At 41.9% G+C, this 18765-nt stretch overlaps 1 protein-coding gene and 1 pseudogene across 1 annotated transcript; one reads left to right on the forward strand and one right to left on the reverse strand.

Moving 5' to 3' along the window:
- The first annotated feature begins 4139 nt into the window (after window positions 1–4139).
- Window positions 4140–11348, forward strand: LOC118840815 (cytochrome P450 1B1). Its single transcript, XM_036748166.1, has 4 exons — window positions 4140–4224; window positions 4329–4488; window positions 5074–6123; window positions 8140–11348. The coding sequence occupies exons 3-4, from the start codon at window positions 5075–5077 to the stop codon at window positions 8723–8725; spliced, it is 1635 nt and encodes a 544-aa protein (XP_036604061.1). The 5' UTR covers window positions 4140–4224; window positions 4329–4488; window position 5074; the 3' UTR covers window positions 8726–11348.
- A 6076-nt stretch (window positions 11349–17424) lies between these two features.
- Window positions 17425–17862, reverse strand: LOC118841026 (annotated as a pseudogene).
- Window positions 17863–18765: the final 903 nt, after the last annotated feature.

Genomic DNA, 18765 nt, shown 5'->3' on the forward strand with positions numbered 1-18765 from the left:
CCGGACTATTGGCCACTAATTGTTCTAGTTCACCTCTTCCTTCTCCTCAAATGACTATTCATATACTTATCTTTTATGTATTGAATGTATTCTCTCTAGGATAAGATAAACTCCTTAAAGAGTTTATCCCTAAACTCCTTAAAAGTTTATCCTTAAAGACAGCCACTATTTTTCATTTGATCTTTCTGTCCCCATGGCTTCACCTATCACATCCATGAAGTTGACTCCCAAATCTACATATCCAACTGTCATTCCTCTCCCCAGCTCTAAAATGGAACTCATTAGCTTTACCCATCCCCTCCCAACCCAATCCCAAATCCAGCCCTTCTCCTAAATGACTTGTTTCTGTCAAGGGAGCCACCTTCCTTCCAGTTCACAATCTTGGCATCATCTTCAACTTTGATTTGTCTCTTCCCTCCCTCCCTGTTCCATATCAAATAAATTGCCACATTGTTGATTCTTTCACCTCAAAATCTCCCAAATGGGTCCCCTTCCTCTCAGTGACATAACCATGATCTTAATTCAGGCCATCGCCTGCCATGGGTGGCCATTGTAATACTTTCCTACCTGGTCCTCTCCAAACAATACTACACACAACTGGCAAACTGACAATCCTCAAGTGCAGATCTGACCATGTCAACTTCACTGCTCCAGAAGCTGTAGTTGCTCCCTATTGCCTCCAGGATAAACTTGTTGGTTTGGCATTAAACAATCTGTCTCCAGTCTATCCATCCTTCAAGAATGATCACCTATGACTCCTCTCCACACCCTTTACATTCCAGCCAAACCAGCACACTGGCTGTTCCTGGTAGGTAGCATTCCATTTCCCATCTAGTGCTTTGAACTGACTGGCCCCAATGCTGGGAGCCTCCACGCCACTACCTCTTGGAACCATTTTCTTCCTTCCAAAGCTTTGCTCAAGTACCAGCCCCTATGGGAGAACTGTCCCAAGTTCTTGAGACCCCACTCCTCAGAAGCAATTTTACATTTACTTTGTATATGGATACAGTATAACATTTATGTATCTGTGCATATGTTGTCTGTATTCCAAGTTAAAAGTTCTTTGAGGGAAAGGATGGTTTTATTTCTTTGTATCCCTCTGTGCTTGACACATAGTAGGTACTTATTATGCTACATCCCCAAGGGCCTTGCACATGCTTAATAGGAGCAGCTAGGAGATGCAGTAGAGTGTTGCTCTTGGAGTCAGGAAGACTTGAAGACTGGAGTGGTGACTTTTTTGCCTTAGCTCTTACTGACTTCTGTGACCCTTGGCCTTTCCCAGCCTTAGTTTCCTCATCTGTACAACCTTGAAATGACACACGAGGTGTCCCAAAAGCATTAGAGTAGTTTTAATAAAAGACTGCACTAAGACTTTTGGGACACCCAGGACAAATGCCATTTTATAATGTATGCTTGCGGGACTGTGTTGTAGTGGCCCTCAGGAAGCCTTTTTCATCTACAGTTTTTCCTAGGGAAGAGTAGGCAGAGGGTTAAAATACTGCAAGAGGAGAGGGTGTCTGTCATCTCAGAATTGCTCCCCTCCTTAAAGGAAAAAAAAGCAGAAAATAAGGACCTGTTAGATCACTTCCCTTGAGAATGCTTTGTGTAAGAGAGCCCGAGAAGGAAGGGTCACGCGATTTCTTTGCAGCACGTTTCAAGAAGCCATAAAAAAACCACGAAAGCCATCCTCATATCCCTTAAGACGAGTCATAGACACATGCACCCACACGTTCAACCCCGCAGTAAGGAATGAAGCAGGCACTAGTAAGTAGCCCAGCCACGAAGCTCCACAAACATCTTTCCGCGGCTAATGGCTTTAGCAGGTGACTTAGCTGCAAGGCTGGGCCTTCCTTAGTCGCTGAGTTCCGAGGAGGGAGGTGGCTGGGTGGCGGGTGTGCGTGTAGGGCAGGGGGTGGGGGTGGGGAGAGGCGGGGTGCTGCTGGCTCTCCCTCCCCCACGCTGCTGGCAGAGCAGCCTCTGCGTGTCAGGTACCGTGAGAAGGCGCGGGAGGAGGGGGAGCCCAGATGAGTACTGAGGAGATGACTTAGAGCCGGCTTTCCAGAAGCTGCGCACGCAATGCAAACTCCGCACGCAAAGGGGAGGCGACCCAGGAGAAGGAAAAAAACACACACGCCACCACCAAACTTTTCAACTCAATAAAGCTCGGGAGACAGTGGTTTTTTTTTTTTTCTTTTTCTTTTTCCCTCTGTGCAGCCCACTCGGTCCCACCAAGGGACGCCAGCCTGTACCGTCTCGCCCCCACCCCCACCCCCTCGAACTGCCTGCTCCCCCTGGATAATCCTCCCTTGGGGCTGCTCTGCCCAGACAGAGCGAGGCGAGGGGCCAGAGAAGAGCGTAGGGAGAGCGAGTGTGCGTCTACAGCCAAAGTCCGCCCGGGTTACGCAGCGAGACAGCGAGAGAGCGAGCGAGCGCGCCCCGACCGAGCATCTACCGGCAGATTCCTGCCAAGCTGTCCGCCGAGGGAGCCGGGCAGGCTGACACGGCTCTTCGCCGTGTGCCGGGCATCTATGATTATGACTATGATTGTTCATTCAAGTACCCGGGTACCTGAAACTCTACCTCTTATGCCTTGGTTGGAGGCATAAGAAGTTAAAAATTCTGAGAGCATTCAATAAACTTTTAAAAAAGCGTTTTTAAACAAGTTCACACTTGTACAGTCCTCGTTCTTTGTAAGTTGAAATTTTGTGGTTATTTTCGAAGTACATAGGAAAAAAAATATAAAGATAGGGAGTATATAAGCGTCTACTATGTACCGGGAGCTTTACAAATACCTCATTTGATCCTCACAACAGTCCTGAGAGGAGCTATTGGCCCCAATTTACAAATGAGGAAACTGAGGCAGACGATAGGTGACTTGCCCAAGATCACACAGCTAGGACGATTTTGAAGGCCCACAATTCTATCCGATGGGCAACCTCGCTGCTTCTAAGGGTGTGAGTGGGGGGATATTTTAAATAAATGAGCAGATAGATAATAGCAGATAAGTTGATAGAGAGACAGATTAGGTAGGTAGGTAGATGATAGATAGATAGATAGATAGATAGATACCAAAGTGGTATGAGAGAACAGAGTAGCAAACCGTACCCCCTAAGGATTCTCCTGTTTCCTTAGCTTACAGGTTGTTCAAACGCAGCGCAGGCTCACACCACTTTTACTGCACGGGGGGTGGGGGAATAGAGCTGACGGATGACCAAGAGAATAAAATAAGAGGGACATCAAGACATACAGAATCAAAAGATTCGATTATATATGGGTTGAGAGTTGGAAGGGACCTTAGAAGCCACTAACTCCAAGCCCTTGGTTTTTACACTTGGAGAAAATCTGGGTTGAGGTTGAAATCCTGACTGACAGGTAGAGGCCACGTGACCCCGGACAAGTCACTTAATTTCTCAGTAGCCCCAGGCCACTCTAAAACAATAGGGCACAGAGCATTTGAACAACTGCAGTCAGTAGAGGAAGTTTCCTCCTCAAGCGCTTCGGCGCAAGGAGGGAAAAAGATCCCAGAAAGGCAGAGAAAAGATTAGGTATAAAGAGATGCAAAGCCTGAATGTTTGCATTAAGACCCTCTGGTGTCCTTGGGAGAATTAACCCTGGGAAAAGGTGATGAACTTGGGGGTGGGGAAGGTCACTTTGGTGCTGGGATTCAGCTCTAAATGGAAACTAGGTGGAATCCAAGGCTTGGGAACCAGAGTATACTTTATATTAGGGGTGAATGCATCTCATTGCAAAGAAAGCTTGCCAACTGTATTCTGGGGGGTAAGTTTGCTAGTTATTCAAATAAATCTTGCTTTCGGCTGTACAACGACTAGGGGCTGATTCTCCCACCGCGTTTGCCTTTGGGGACTGAGGTCTAACTTACTCGGGTGCCACTCTTAAAGGGCCCCTCCCCCCTGCCTGCACTGCCCCGCCCTTTCCAGGTCCAGTCTGCCTGCTGATGCTCCGACCGGCTCCCACCTCCCTTCTTTCTTCCCTCCCTCCCTCCTTCCATCCCTCCTCCCTTTCGGAGTCCTTATAACCCGGAGAAATGGGATGCTTCATTTCTAAAGTCCGGACTGGTTCAGTTTGCAAGTAGCAAATTTCTCTTCCACATCAGCTCTGCTAAGAGTAGAGGCTGACCCTGTCATTCTTGCTGTCCAACCACCTCCAGCGCTGCTAGAACATCCTAACATTCTTCGCGTCCCGGGGTGGAGGGCACCTGGGAAGGTAACTACCTTTTCATAGCTTCACCTCATCTCAGGTTACTCCAGATTCCCTAATATCGCCCCCTGGGCGTGAGTGGGGAATGAATCTCTAATTCTGTGGAGCAGGTGAAAAGAGAGATACTGTCCATCGTGCAGCCTTTGAGATTCATCCAAGCCAGAATGGGATTGTCAGGAATATAGAGGTCTGATATCTCTCCCTCTTCGACGCAGCTGAACCTTGGTTGTACCCAGAGCAGACATTGCCGGGAGCAGCACCTACCCACAGGTCAGTAATATCTTTGAGAAGTCTGGGAAGCCCTCACCTCCCCGTTTTACCAGTTTTTGCAGGTGGGTGTGTGAGGGGTGGAGGGAGGACCAGGGAATGCACCAATTGGGAGGTAGAGAAGAGGGGCAGCCAGTGCCTAGATACTCCCCGGGGTTTTTTTCTCCCGAGAGGGACCGTTATACTGTTGTGTTTTGGGGCTGTTTCTCAGAAACTACACCTGCCCCCTCCTGCCTTGTTAGTAGAGTGAGTGAATGGAAGGGGATGAGGGGAATGCGGTGGGAAGAAATACAATGCAAGGCAGATGCTGGTGGAATTCTACGTCTTCCCAAAGACAGCACCAGCAGCATCCTTAGAGGAGTGTGCGTCCTGACCAAAGTAATCGCAACCTCCTTGCTTTCTAGTTATAGTTGTTTACGTTAAGTGTGAGTTGGTCTATCATAACTTAATTCTACCAGGTGCTCTAAGCTTCTTTCTCCCCTGTCCTCAAACTGTCCGCCATTCCCATTCCCAGCTTCTCCACCTCCCTCCAGCCCCCCCCCCCCCCCCCCCCCAGCTCTCGATGCCTGTGGATCTTGTCTCCCACAGCATGGCCACAAGCCGAAGTAGCGAAGAAGCCTGGCTCACCGGCCTTCTGTCCACCCAGCAGACCACCCTCCTCCTCCTCTTTTCCGTGCTGGCCGCTGTCCACTTGGGTCAGTGGTTCCTACGGCGTTGCCGTCGGCCCCCATGGGTCAGCTGCAGCCCCCCTGGCCCATTCCAGTGGCCCCTGATCGGGAACGCTGTGGAGGTGGGCAACATTCCTCATCTTTTTTTCACTCGCTTGGCCCGCCGCTACGGCGACGTCTTCCAAATCCGCTTGGGCAACTGCCCAGTGGTGGTGCTGAACGGCGAGCGCGCTATCCGCCAGGCCTTGGTGCAACAAGGGTCCGCCTTTGCCAGCCGCCCGCAGTTCCCCTCTTTCCAAGTGGTGTCCAACGGCCGTAGCCTGGCTTTCAGCAAATACTCAGAGATCTGGAAGTTGCAGAGGCGGGTGGCCCATGGCACCGTGCGCGCCTTCTCCACAGGACAAGTCCGCAGCCGCCGGGTCTTGGAGCAGCACTTACTGGGTGAGGTGCGGGAGCTGGTGATGCTGCTCGTGCAAGGCAGCGCTGGGGGTGCCTTTCTGAACCCGTGCCCCCTCACCGTGGTGGCCGTGGCTAACGTGATGAGTGCTGTGTGCTTCGGTTGCCGCTACAGCCACAGTGACGAAGAGTTCCGCGGGCTGCTGAGCCACAACGAGCGCTTCGGCCGCACGGTAGGGGCGGGCAGCCTCGTGGACGTGCTCCCCTGGCTCCAGCGCTTCCCCAACCCTGTGCGCACTGCCTATCGCGATTTTCAGAAACTTAACCAAGACTTCTACAGCTTCGTGCTGGACAAGTTTCTGAAGCACAAGAGCAGCCTGAAGCCTGGGGCCCCACCTCGGGACATGATGGATGCCTTCATCCACACCGTAGGGAAGGAGGAGAGTTCAGGAGAAGCAAAGCCTGGGCTGCGCCTTGACACAGACTACGTGCCGGCCACAGTCACCGATATTTTCGGGGCCAGCCAGGACACGCTTTCCACTGCACTGCAGTGGCTTCTTATCTTATTCATAAGGTAAGGCTAGACTTACCTGAAGAGGAGGGGGCTGGGCCCTGAACCAGAGGCACAGATTTAGGTCTTCTTAGTCTCTCTGAAGTTTCCCAGCCGTCTTCAGTGGTCCTACCTTTCTAACTTCTATGCTGGGCTGGTGAGCTGCGTCGAATAAGAGATCAGGGGCCTTTGGGGACCATTCTGAGACTCCAGCCACACGTAGTGATGCAGCGTGCTCTGCAGAGTTGTGCCCCCTTCATTTTTGATCCCTTGAAGCCTCCCATAGTTAAGGAAGGCAGAGAAATCTCCCAAATTGGAAAAACGTGTGGAGGCAAATCAGTGTTAAACACTTCTAGATACACAGGCCTTTAAAAAGCACTTGAGGATCCCGCCGCCTAGCTTCCCCCCCTCCCCCGCCTCTTTCCTTGTCCCTCCCTCCCAGTCACTCACAGGAAAGCTAGGAGACGGTTCCTCCTCCCCTCTTTCTCTCTTCCCCTCCTCCCTTCTCCTCCACCTCTCTTCCCCACTCCCCAGTGGAAAGTGTAAGGCACTAAATATGTTAAATAAACACTTCAGCCCATTAGGCGCGCTGGGGCTTAGCTTAGTCAGCAGTGCGGAACTGAGGCGGGCTCTGGCAATCAAACTGAGCAGACGATTTAGGGCTTTGTTTCTCAAGAAAAGTAAACGGAATGAGGCAAAGCAAGCTACGAGCCGGGCTACCCCACCACACCCCCCCGCCCCGAGACTTGGTTGTGGCCCAGATCATGATTAGCTAGCACGGAAGCTTTGGGCGTGGAGCCAGAAACACAAGGTCCTATTAGAAAGGAAGGAAAGATCAAGCTGAGAGTGTCACAGAAAATAAATAGGGATGGGGCGAAGACTCGTTAAACGCAGAGGGGGCCCGGAGCAATAGGTTTACCAGGTGGAGAGGAAGCTCTCCATAACCCAGGTACGGCACGCACCGGCTGTGTGGGAATGTGCCCAAACCTTCTGTCTCTCTTTATTGTGATCGCGTGACTTGAAGAAGAAGCAAAGGAAAGGTTAGACTTTCCCACTCTTTTAGAGCACACTCTATGTATACAAGCACTGACAAAAATCTAATGAATACAAGACTCACACAGAGGCTATTTATTATAGAAGGGATGCTGCTTACAATTTCAGTGAGGTTATTCGCAGAAAACTCGAACTGCCAGAGGAACTGTGACAACCAAATGCAGAAATCTTAAAAATCAGTGGGGGGAAAAGTGGTACCTGGAATCAGAGTACGGTCTGTTTCATCAGTGTCAATTGAGAGTATAATGTCGCACTACAACTGAAGGAATGACATCAATTATTAATGAAACAGTTTAGAATCCAACTACATTTTAAAAATCTTGCATAAATTCTAAATTTCAGTTTTCAATACCCTTCAGATGGTACCCAACAACTCTCTGTAGTGCAATCAAAACTGGGCATTTATTTGCAGAAACTTTCTCGAGAGAGTAAATATTGAAGGAAGGGATAGGAAATGCTTACTTAGTGAGTGGGTTTCCGGCACCTTATTGTTCCCTAATCATCATGCGTTTTCTCGCACTTGTCTGTCTCTATAAACGTAATTGGAAAAAAGCCTCCACTTCTTCAGCCAAACAGTCGGGATAAACAAATGCTTTCATTTTGGCATCCCTTTAAAACAATACAGCAGGAAAAAAATATGACAGGGTTAAAAAAAAAAACCTCTCCTTTAAGAAGATAGAGCAGATAAAAATTCTGAGGCTTAGGCCCTTAACGTGAAATGAGAAGAAAATTTCTAAGATGTAACATATTGAGGGTCCCCAAAGTTAAAGCCCATTTAATGATATAACCAGAACTCATGGGATTGTTTTAGATACACATGTATTGTTAGGGAAATGTTGTATTAGCCTCTCATTCTGGAAAATTTTTAAATAATCAAACAACTCTTTCCCAAATAGATAATAAAATAATAATTATTTTTTTCTTGATGCAATTAAAAAAAAAACTACTTTCCCTAATTGTTTTCTCTACTTCCATTTTTAAAAACAGGTATCCTAAAGTTCAGGCTCGGGTACAAGAAGAATTGGATAGAGTTGTGGGACGAGATCGATTGCCCTCCTTGGATGATCAGCCTCATCTTCCCTATGTCATGGCTTTTCTGTATGAAGCCATGCGCTTCAGTAGCTTTGTGCCAGTCACCATCCCACACGCCACCACCATTGACACTTCAGTCATGGGCTACCACATTCCCAAAGATACGGTGGTATTTATCAACCAATGGTCTGTTAATCACGACCCAGTGAAATGGCAGAACCCAGAAGACTTCAATCCAGACCGATTCCTGGACAACAAAGGATTCATTGACAAAGACATGGCTAATGGGGTCATGATTTTCTCAGTGGGCAAACGTAGGTGCATTGGGGAAGAGCTGTCCAAAATACAGCTATTTCTCTTTATTGCCATTCTGGCCCACCAGTGCAATTTCCTTGCCAATCCAGATGAGGACCCGGAAATGGATTTTAGTTACGGGTTAACCATTAAACCACGATCATTCACAATTAATGTTACACTGAGAGAATCTATGGAACTACTTGATAATGCGGTTCAAAGACTACAAGCTGAAGACAACAAGTGAGTAGCTAGCAGAAGTGTGATGAACTCAAAGTTGGAAAACCAAATGAGTCTATCAATCTCTGTTAGTCTCTTTCTGCCATGAACACATGCTTCTGTGAGCCTTTTGGATGAGAACACATCAATAAATATTTCTTAAGTGCCTGATATGTAGTCCACCCTATAAGAGAATCCTGGTGAGCCAAAGAATTTGACAAAATAACTAATGAAACTACAAAAATGAGTCGCAAGATTTTATGATTATAGCATAAAAGAGGATGAAAAGCTTTTAGAAATATACCATAGTTTCACTATAACACTATCCTTGGGGACTGTTGAAACTTTTTATAGGTTTAAAAATGAAACAAAACAAAAACTTAAACCTCCTTTTGGTATCTCAGTAATGGCACAAACCTTGGGTAAGTTCCAAAAAGGCAACTGCTTTGTGTGGAATTCTGTTGTGAAGCAAACAGCAATGCAGCAGATTCCTGGGATATATTATTGTATGCTCAAAACCAAGTAGAGTAGTTTGAAGGTAAAGGGAGAGAATGAGGCTGAAAAGTAACAATAAAGACTCCGCTGACTTTCTCTTCATCTTCTAAGCCTTCCAACAAAGACATTAAAGACTTTCTGTTCAAAAAGGGCAGAGAGACTTGAAGATTATGTTTTATCTTTGACCAAAGGTAGCACTTGGCATGGTTTTAAATGGATCTAGATTTTCAACTGAGGTTAATGAAAATTTTGAGTCTTTGGCTGAGAAAGGATGGGGAAATTTAGGCTCTTTTAACATGATCACAAACATCTGGATGAATGATGAAAGTAGTCAGTTACCTGGACGTCCTTTGGTATCCTATAGATAAAACACTTGGAACTTTGACTCAGATGTTTTGCTGTCCCTTATAGACATCCATATGGATATTTTCTATATTTATCTCCTTTCAAATTTCAAATTATATTTTAATAACAATTATAACACAAAATCACCTTCAATGGCAATGTCCACATACTGAAATACATGGAATTGGAAAACAGGTGATCCAAATTCAAGGAAACCTTGATTTCCAACTGGTATCATGACATAAATGATAAATAACTTTTTAAAATAGCCAACTCAAAATACAGTTCTTGTAAAGAGGAAATATCATTCATATGTATATTTAGCTAAATAAAATATTAGTTTATTGACTAATCTTAAAATTTAAAAACTGATAAGCATAATTATGCTTTCATAGTTACTTCCAAAATTATAAAACAGTTACCTAAGGGCTCACTGTTTATTTCAAAGAAAACTAAAAAAGAAATCATATACACTTCTTTGGAAATCACTGTTGGTAGAATTACAGACTGTTTTATGTGTGTTTGAGAGAGAGAATTGGAAGAAAAACGAATAATTCAAATATTTTTCCCATGCATGTTAAATCACTTTGCTCGAAGCACATAAATTCAGAAAAAGAATGCCTGGAGTACCAGTCGCAAGTCAGAATTTATGATCTTCGCAATGACAGTAAGTTTTGGAAATTTAATAATGAAAACTGGCAGTCATACTAATTTCATACAATTTTTCTTTTAAAAGGCTGTTTGAAAGCCACTGGTGAGACCAAGTTTATATGTGTTCCTTCCTTTACCATAATGGAGTAATTTAACCATACCCAAGTAGGATCAGAGAATTGTTCTATGGCAAATTGGGCTTTCTAGAAGTGCTGTGGCAGAATTGGGCATATAGAAATCTGGATAAGTCATCAAGCCAACCTGACTGAAACATTTGACTGTGCTGTGATTTATTTCTCTGTATATAGGTCCCAATGTTGCCTGATAATAAAGCCATGTTTATTTACTATAACTAAAATAGATACTTGGTAGTCATCTGGTTAATTTGGTCAGATATTTAGACACATCAGTTAATGTGACTACTCTTTCTTCTCTCCACTCTTTTATACCACCCAAAAAAATCCACTTTGTGGCCTGAATTTTTCAGAGTGGTGATTAAATTGATTGGACTAAACCCTTAGTTCACTTTTGAGCTATATAGATTCCATATAGAATATTTGCAAGTCATCTATACAAGCAGAGTATCTGTTCCAGATAATCACTACACCTAAAACATGTTTATAAAACAAGTGTTTTTTTTTTATTTTGAGACTTGGACTTTATAAGAAGATTTTCTTAAAAGTATTCCAAAGAAAATGTCTCAGGACTGTTTTGTGGATTACAGAAAAGTTTTCATACCCCAGAACTTAGCCTTCACCTGTGAAATTACTTTACGAAGTTAATATTTTTGTGTTAGATCTATATTAGGTCACTCAATTATATAAGATATACTTCATTTGTATTTTTGTAATTATGATGCTGCTGTGTGAGGGTCCCCTGTTATTTAGCCTCTGTTATCTTTGGACCTTTTCCAATAAGCTTTAAATATATATATATATAGTTACCACAGAACAAAGTTGTAGCTGAAAGTAATGCACATTTGTTTTTGTGACATGCAGCATGAATGCAGTACAAATTATATATATATATATATATACACATTATATATAAAATATATGTGCACATACATATATATGCATATATGCCTCTGTAAAATTGTCTCTTTTTAATTATGTAAGAATTTTTTTCATCCTCAAGGATTTAGAATGCCTGTAATCATGGAATGCTATTACCAAAACATTAAATAAAAGGTTTTTTTTAACAATTGTTAATTTTATATCATTGGATAAAACTATTACATTTCACCAAGGTGCACCCTTCCAACTATAGTATATAAACGATTAACAAATGTATGTCCCAAACATTTTATCCAGCCGTCATCTTTTTTATGCTATTCAATCTTTCTATATATCTGTTTTATCCAGCCTCCTTGCAAATCCCTAATTGATATATTAAACTTGTCAGAATCATCCCTGAAAGTTAAATCTCATTAACAACTAACCCAGCAAAATGGCAATAAAAATGCAATTTGGGGAGGCACATTGTGGTTGTAATCTTATATTTTATTTTATAGGAAAAATATTATTTTTTAAAAAGTGTGAAACACATGACTTTGCCCCTCATAAAGGATTTGTATTTTGTTCTTTCCTCTATCCATTTCTGGAGGGCAGGACAATTTAAAATGAAGTCAGTGTCTGGAAACATAGTATGGGAAGAACTTATTCAAAGGGTGTTGAAATCTGAAAACCATTCCACCCACCTACGCACACCCAGCCAGTGTTTGCACTTCATCAGAGACTTCCTATTTTCAGGTGTATTTACTTTCTGACCTTCCAGGCAGAGAGAGAGCCCATCTCTTCTGGTGTGTAGTTCATATTACACTGAAAAACAAGAAAAGGAATTATGAAATAAAGAGTTGACTGCCTGAGGTCACTGACACTTTGGGGGGAACTTTTACTTTGCTGCCCCTCTCCAAGAGATGAAACTGTGAATTCACTTAAGAGAATGCTCATTCTTTTTTTCATCTAGATGGTTCATGATGGGAATTTGGTAATGATTATTCAACAGCCTTTCCTCAGTCAGATAGTGAGGTTCTGATTGCCCATTCAGGAAAAGAGAATACTTCCATGGGAAAATCCTACTTGTTTTTTAAAAACCAATCTTCAGAGGCAGGTCTGTGTAAAAATTTCAAGTCACGTAAAAACATATGTGGGTTTCTATTGTAACAATCAGGTAGTGTGATTAATCCCATTGCATGGGGAGAAATGAAAACAGCTTCAGACATGACAAGCACATTTATTATAAACACATTTAGTCTGTTTCTGGGATAGCAAAATGAATCACTGTATTTGCACAGATGCTAGGGGAGTGTTCTTCACAGCTGTCTGATGGCCTTTCCCACTTCCCATTCCATTTTTCCCTCCTTATCTTTCCCCAATTCTAAGAATGATCTCCACTATTTACCAAACTCTGCCATCTTATTGACTCACAAGAAACAGAAGGGGAAAATGTCAAGAAATGAAAGAAGACTATTGCCAGAAGCAACAACATTTTTGTTAAAGTTGTAAAATGAACAAGGTAGTCTGTGTTGGGGTCTGCTATTAAGTCTGATATGATAGTGTGTGGGCCCAGTGGTATCCTCAAGTGAGCATAACTGTGTTCTAAGCAGTTGGTCTGAGGTTGGCCTGACTTTGGCATTTGAAGTGAGGCCTGAGGTTGGTCCCATGATGCAGTGAGAAGAATGTTGGATCAGGAGTAAGAGGACCTAGGTTCAAATCTCACCTCTGCTGATTGTTATTTGAGTGATCTTGGACAATACGTTTCATCTCTATAGAATGAGGGCATTGGAATAGCTGACCTCTAAGGATCCTCTTGCTCTAAATCTCTCATCTTATATTCTCTGCCATCTCATTGGTCTAAATAAGGATAGACAAATTATAGGCATGCAGCATGTTAATGTGTGTGTGTGTGTGTGTGGTCCAACTTTCATACTTAAACACGACTCTTGGGCAAGTGATAGTGGAGATCAATATCATCTCCTATTCAAGCAGGTAGAATGGAAAATATACCAGTATCTTTGTAGGAAGTCCAACCAGTATGAACAGAAAACTTTTTGGAGTTTTACAAAAGCTAGACATTACTCAGTGTACTAATGGCATATGCCATTCTATATGGACAAAGTCTTATGATCACAAAACTATCTCAAGAAGTCTTGGGGTTGCAACATTCATTCTACATGATCCCATCAAGAGTATAACTTTGTAAGCAGATCTGTTAACATCCTTGTTATTATTCTTTAAAAAAAATTTTTTTATTGGTGTCTTGGGTTTTTGTATTGCCTGATTTCCTCCTGCATTCTTTCAGAGAACCATTCTTTATAACAAATTTTTAAAAAAAGGAACAGAAGAAGGAAAAAAATTGAACAATATCAATCAATACATGGAAAAAATATGACATTATATACAATGTTCCACATATGTGGACCCTGACCTCTGCAAAAAATAAGGGGGTGGTGTCTTCTCCTATATCTTCTTTAGGGCCAAGTGTGTTCTTAGTAATGCTGCAATATTCATTTTCCAATTATTTTGTGGCTATTCTTTCCATTTACATTGTTGTAGTTATCATATATATTCTTTTCTTAGCTTCCTTACTTCACTTTGCACTAAATTATGTGCATCTTTTCATGCTCTTTTGTATTTATCACATCCATTGTTTATTACATAATAATATTCTATTAGATTCATAAGCCACAATTTACGTAACCTTTCCCCAACTGATGGGCATCTCCTTTGTTTCCAATTCTTTGTTACAACAAAAAATGCTGCTGTCTTTGGGGGTGTATAGGAACTTTCTTTTTATCAATGACCTCCCTAGGATATATTCCTATTATGAATCTCTGGGTCAAAGTGTATGGACATTTTAAAAATTACTTTATTCACCTAATTCCAATTTTATTTTCTTCATTTGTTTTCGATTTACAACTTCACCAACAACGCACCAGTGTGTCTATCTTCTCACAACCCCTCCAACATAGACAGTTAATTTTTTATCTTTGCCAAATTTCAGGGTATAAGGTGAAGCCTCAAAGTTGTTGTTTCACATTTTTCCTCGTAGTGATTTGCGTTGTTCTTTCTTATGGTTGTTGACAGTTTGCAATTTTTGTTTTGAGAAATGTTTGTTCATATCATTTGAGTACTTATCTAGTGGAGAATGGCTTTTGGTTATACATATACAAATGTGTGTATACACACATATACATATTCATGTATATATATGTATGTATATGTTGTCTATATGTCCTATACATCAAATATTTGTCTGAGAAATTTGATACCAAGATTTTCTTTTCCTCTTGAATTGCTTCCCTTCTTAATATAAATGTATTCATTTTGTCTATGCAGAAGCTTTTCAATTTCATGTAATCAAAATTACCTTATTTCCTTTTTATATTTAGTAATTATCTCTAAAATCTGACTCAGAATATATTTCCTACCCATAGTTATGAAATGTATGTGATCTGCTTCTTTTTTAATGTTTTTCATGGTATGATCTTTAATATTCAGGTTACATATCCATTTTAATTTATTGTGTTTTAACATGTTGGCCTAACTACAATTTTTATATATTCATATATTTAATTATTATTCCTTAATGATATTAACCTACTTAAGGGATAGGCAACATGGAGAAGACTATGAATTAATTTTTAGATGCTCACTGTTGTTTTGATAATAGCATTTATACACTGTTTTAAAGTTTGTAAAGCACTTTATAAATATTGTTTGATATTATTCTCACAAGAACCCTGAGTAGTAGGTGCTGTTAGTATCTTCATTTTACAGGTGAAGAACCAGGCAAACTGAGGTTAAGTGACTTACCTAGGGTCACAGAGCTAGTGAATGTCTGAGGCAGGATTTGAATTCAGGTCTTTCTAACTCCAGATCCAGCACTCTGTCCCCTGAGCGGACAGAGTGCTGGACCTGTGTCTGTCTTACTCCCCTTACTTGATGTACTCTTGGATATCATGACATCCAGCACAATGAGTTCTACAAATGAGTAAGATGAGTTAAGTAGTGATATTGAAATGAAATATGCTAGCTTTATATATTAGCAGTGATGGAATGTCAACTTTCAAAGCTGTGAGAATGGGCTAGAATAGCCAAAGCCTTGAGCTGTTTCTTTTGGAGGCAGACCACATATAGGCTAGGTTTTTTAGGGTAGGGCCATGGGATGATAGCCAGTGCCGTTTGGCTTGGTTAAGTGACAAAGTATGCCTTCTGGGTCAAAAGTACCCTAGAATATTTGTTTGAATTTTATCAGCCATATACAAACTGAAGTAAGAACTTTCTCAAAACTCAAGTTGCTTCATCCCTCTTTGTTCAGTGCTCTGGACTGAAGCTTTCCGGATTTCTTTCAGGAACCTGGGCAACATGCAGAAGCCATAGCCTTTTCAAAATTGCCTCTTAAAATACCATGTGGCAAACATTTTAGGTAGGTCTTAAATTTTAATCATACTTTTTCTCTTTGGGTCAAAATCTCATCTTATATGTTCCTGTGTAACCTTCTACTTTTGACAACTAGGATTATTTTCACAGGATCATAAAATGTTAGACTTGGAATAGATAACTGTCTAATCCACACCCAACAAAAGGAATCCCACTACAACACATCTCTAAAAATCCTCTGCTTGGTGACCTCCAGTGAGGGGAAACCACTGCCTCCCGAGGCTACACATTTCACTTCAAGATAGCTTTAATTGTTAGAAAGTCTTTCCTGACATCGAGCCTGAATTTGTCCCTTTGCTACTTCACTTTGAGCACAAACAGATCTAATCTTTTCCCATGTGATACCCCTTCAACGTGCGCTATCCCCCTGAATCTTCTCTTTTCCGAATAAACATTCCCAGTTCCTTCTACCAAGCACACTAGACTCTAAGCCTTCTACCACCCTGATTTTCCAATCCTGCCTAATTCTAGTGGGTTTCCTTTGTTGATTATTTCCAATTTATCTTATATATACAGTTAATCCTCAACTTTCATAGGAGTAACATTCCAAGAAAATAGTATAAAGTAAAAAACATGAATGTTGATACATTGAGCATATAGGAAATATGGGGTTAGGTTCCTGTGACCACCAAAACTTGCAACTTTTCACTAGAGATTGCTGAAAATACACTTTTCTGCACACAAGTCTCTATAACAAGACATGAATTTTGATAACATGCACTTTTCCTAGCACAATAACCGTGAAATAAGCCATAAAATGCAGTACATAAAATAAAATTGGTAACATGCAAAACTTTTTTCTCCCTAGTAATTCCCTAGAATTCTATAACCTTTTTGCTAATATCTCAATAAAAAACAAACAAAACCCCATTGGTTTCAGACAATATTCACTTCATGACACATGAAATCTACAGTACCATAAATACTGTGTAGCAAATAAAATTCTTAAAACTAAAACTTTTTTTTCCCCTGAATCTTACCTTTCACTGTGTCAGATGATGAAATGAGAGTGTTGTATTTGAAACTGCCATTACCCCTCTAACCTCTACCTTGGCTACCTTCTGAAAACCAAGGGAGAAGTTGCTGGGACTTTAGTTGCTGTTGTTGGAAGACACTGAGATTCACAAGGTCTTGACGTCATCTCTAACACTGTCTTTCATGGCTAGTGGATGGCGTTGGAGACTGTGAAGGATGTACCAGCTTGACTGCAGTTGCAGACATTCAGGCACTAAGTTTATCTAATACAGCCTTTATTTTCTCACTAAGCCACATCATTGACTTTGCATACTTGGGCTTAGAACCCAAAGGAATTGCAATACACTTTGAGGGATAACCACAATACAAAACTTGAGTTTTAAGGGCAAACAATGGAAATATGTAATGAATGCTCAGGGGGCTCTTTACTCTGTAAGGGCAGGGTGAACAAGACCAGTGTAGTAGGATACCAGCTACTCCACAAACTTGTGTGCATCTTACCTCTCATTTTTTCTTTACTGTACATAGCTGCAAATGTGGGCAGTTGCCAACAGGAAAGTGAAAATGTGATTCCTAATAAAATCACTCGATTGCTTGAAGTCATGAAATTCAAAAGCACACATTTTTTATACAATTGTATCTTGTCTCTTCTATTAGACTGTAAACTCCTTGAGAGCAGGAACTGTCTTTTACCTTTTTTTCTTTTCTTTTTATTTGGTATCCGCAGTACTTAGCACAGTGTCTGGCACATAGTAGGCACTTAATAATTTTTTTTTCTGAACAAAGCAATTTATTAATGACTCTGGTGTGGTTTGTCCTAATGTTTCTTTTTGGCAGCTGCCACTAGTCCAGTAATTCTGTCCAGGTCTCTCTGTCCCTGAGGAGTCAGCTTCTGGCCCCCATCCTGATCCTTCTTTACCAGATCAAGGCCTTCTGGGGCCTGCAGGACCCTTCAGGCCACATTCTTGGAGCCTCTGCTGAAGTGACTGGGCATGACCCCATTGTGCTGGCGCCTGCTGTAGATCTTGGTCATGAATCTCACACCCATATCGCCTCGGAGGTACAGGTGACAGGCCATGGAGGCAGCCCAGGTGTAGAACCAGTTCTTGTAGTCAGGTGCCAGCTCCTTATGTTTGTCCAATTTGACCATGTCCACCCATTCAGAGACTTTCAGCTTCCCTGACTTTTTCAGGAAGGTGGCCAAGGCCCAGATGAACTCTTGCTGATTCACATCCTTCACCATGACTCTGAGCATCGTGGGGGCTCCCCTTGGTTAGCTAGGGGAAAGTTAATGAATGTTTATTGACCAATTGATTGTCCTCCTTTGTATATGGACAAAAATAAGATTCTAAATGAATTACCAGAGTGCAGGCTCTCACAATGAACATACTTTAAATTAAAGGCATAGAAGAGTCAGGTTTCCTGGTATTCAGGACAAGAATGGAACCTAGTAGTTCTATAGTCTAACCCCCTTATTTTAAGGACCAGAGGAGTGAAAAGACCTTTTTACACTCACACAGATGGTCAATAGTAGAGTTAGGATTCAAACCCACACCTCTTAATTTCAGATCCAGTATTCTTTCTATCAAACCATCCTTGAAGATAACTTCCTGGCTCTTTAAGTTTATATCAAATAATGGGGTCAAAATGTATGCTTTAACATGGGGCAGTGGGACTCCTCCTGGACTATGGAACAGAAATCAGATGTGGGCATCTTGAAAGGGCTGACCCCAAATGAGAACTATTTCTAGCTCATACTTACTGGAGGCCCAGAGCCATCATCTTGCTATCTGTTCCAGTTTTCTTTTTCTTGCTCTTCAACAGCATGAACTTCTAATTGAATTCTTTGGCAACGTATTGCCTTGTTGTTTTGCCTCATAGCTTTCTAGTGTCCATTTCATTATACAAAAAGAGTCAGGTTTCGGTATACTCTAGGACAGTTTGCCTTGTGTGTTTATGACAGCTATGCAGTTCACTCCCTTCAGTTCAGTGAAAACTGTGATTTATAGTCAAATTAGGCAGGCATTCATTCATCAAAAGCAGACTTTGAGTTGGCACTTGAGCATATAGGAATGCTCTGGTTTATGTTGCTGCCTCTTAGGAGTCATTGTGTATAATGGAAAGTGCATGGGATTTGGAGCTAAAAGAACTGGGTTTG

This window comes from Trichosurus vulpecula, chromosome 3 (genome assembly GCF_011100635.1).
Source record: "Trichosurus vulpecula isolate mTriVul1 chromosome 3, mTriVul1.pri, whole genome shotgun sequence".
Classification (NCBI taxonomy): domain Eukaryota; kingdom Metazoa; phylum Chordata; class Mammalia; order Diprotodontia; family Phalangeridae; genus Trichosurus; species Trichosurus vulpecula.

What these genes read in the sequence shown, in the direction of transcription:
- LOC118840815 (XM_036748166.1), top strand. Translation starts at nt 5,075, where the DNA reads ATGGCCACAAGCCGAAGTAGCGAAGAAGCCTGGCTCACCGGCCTTCTG. An exon ending in CTTCTTATCTTATTCATAAG is followed by an intron (nt 6,124 to 8,139) that starts GTAAGGCTAGAC and finishes TTTTAAAAACAG; the next exon opens with GTATCCTAAAGTTCAGGCTC.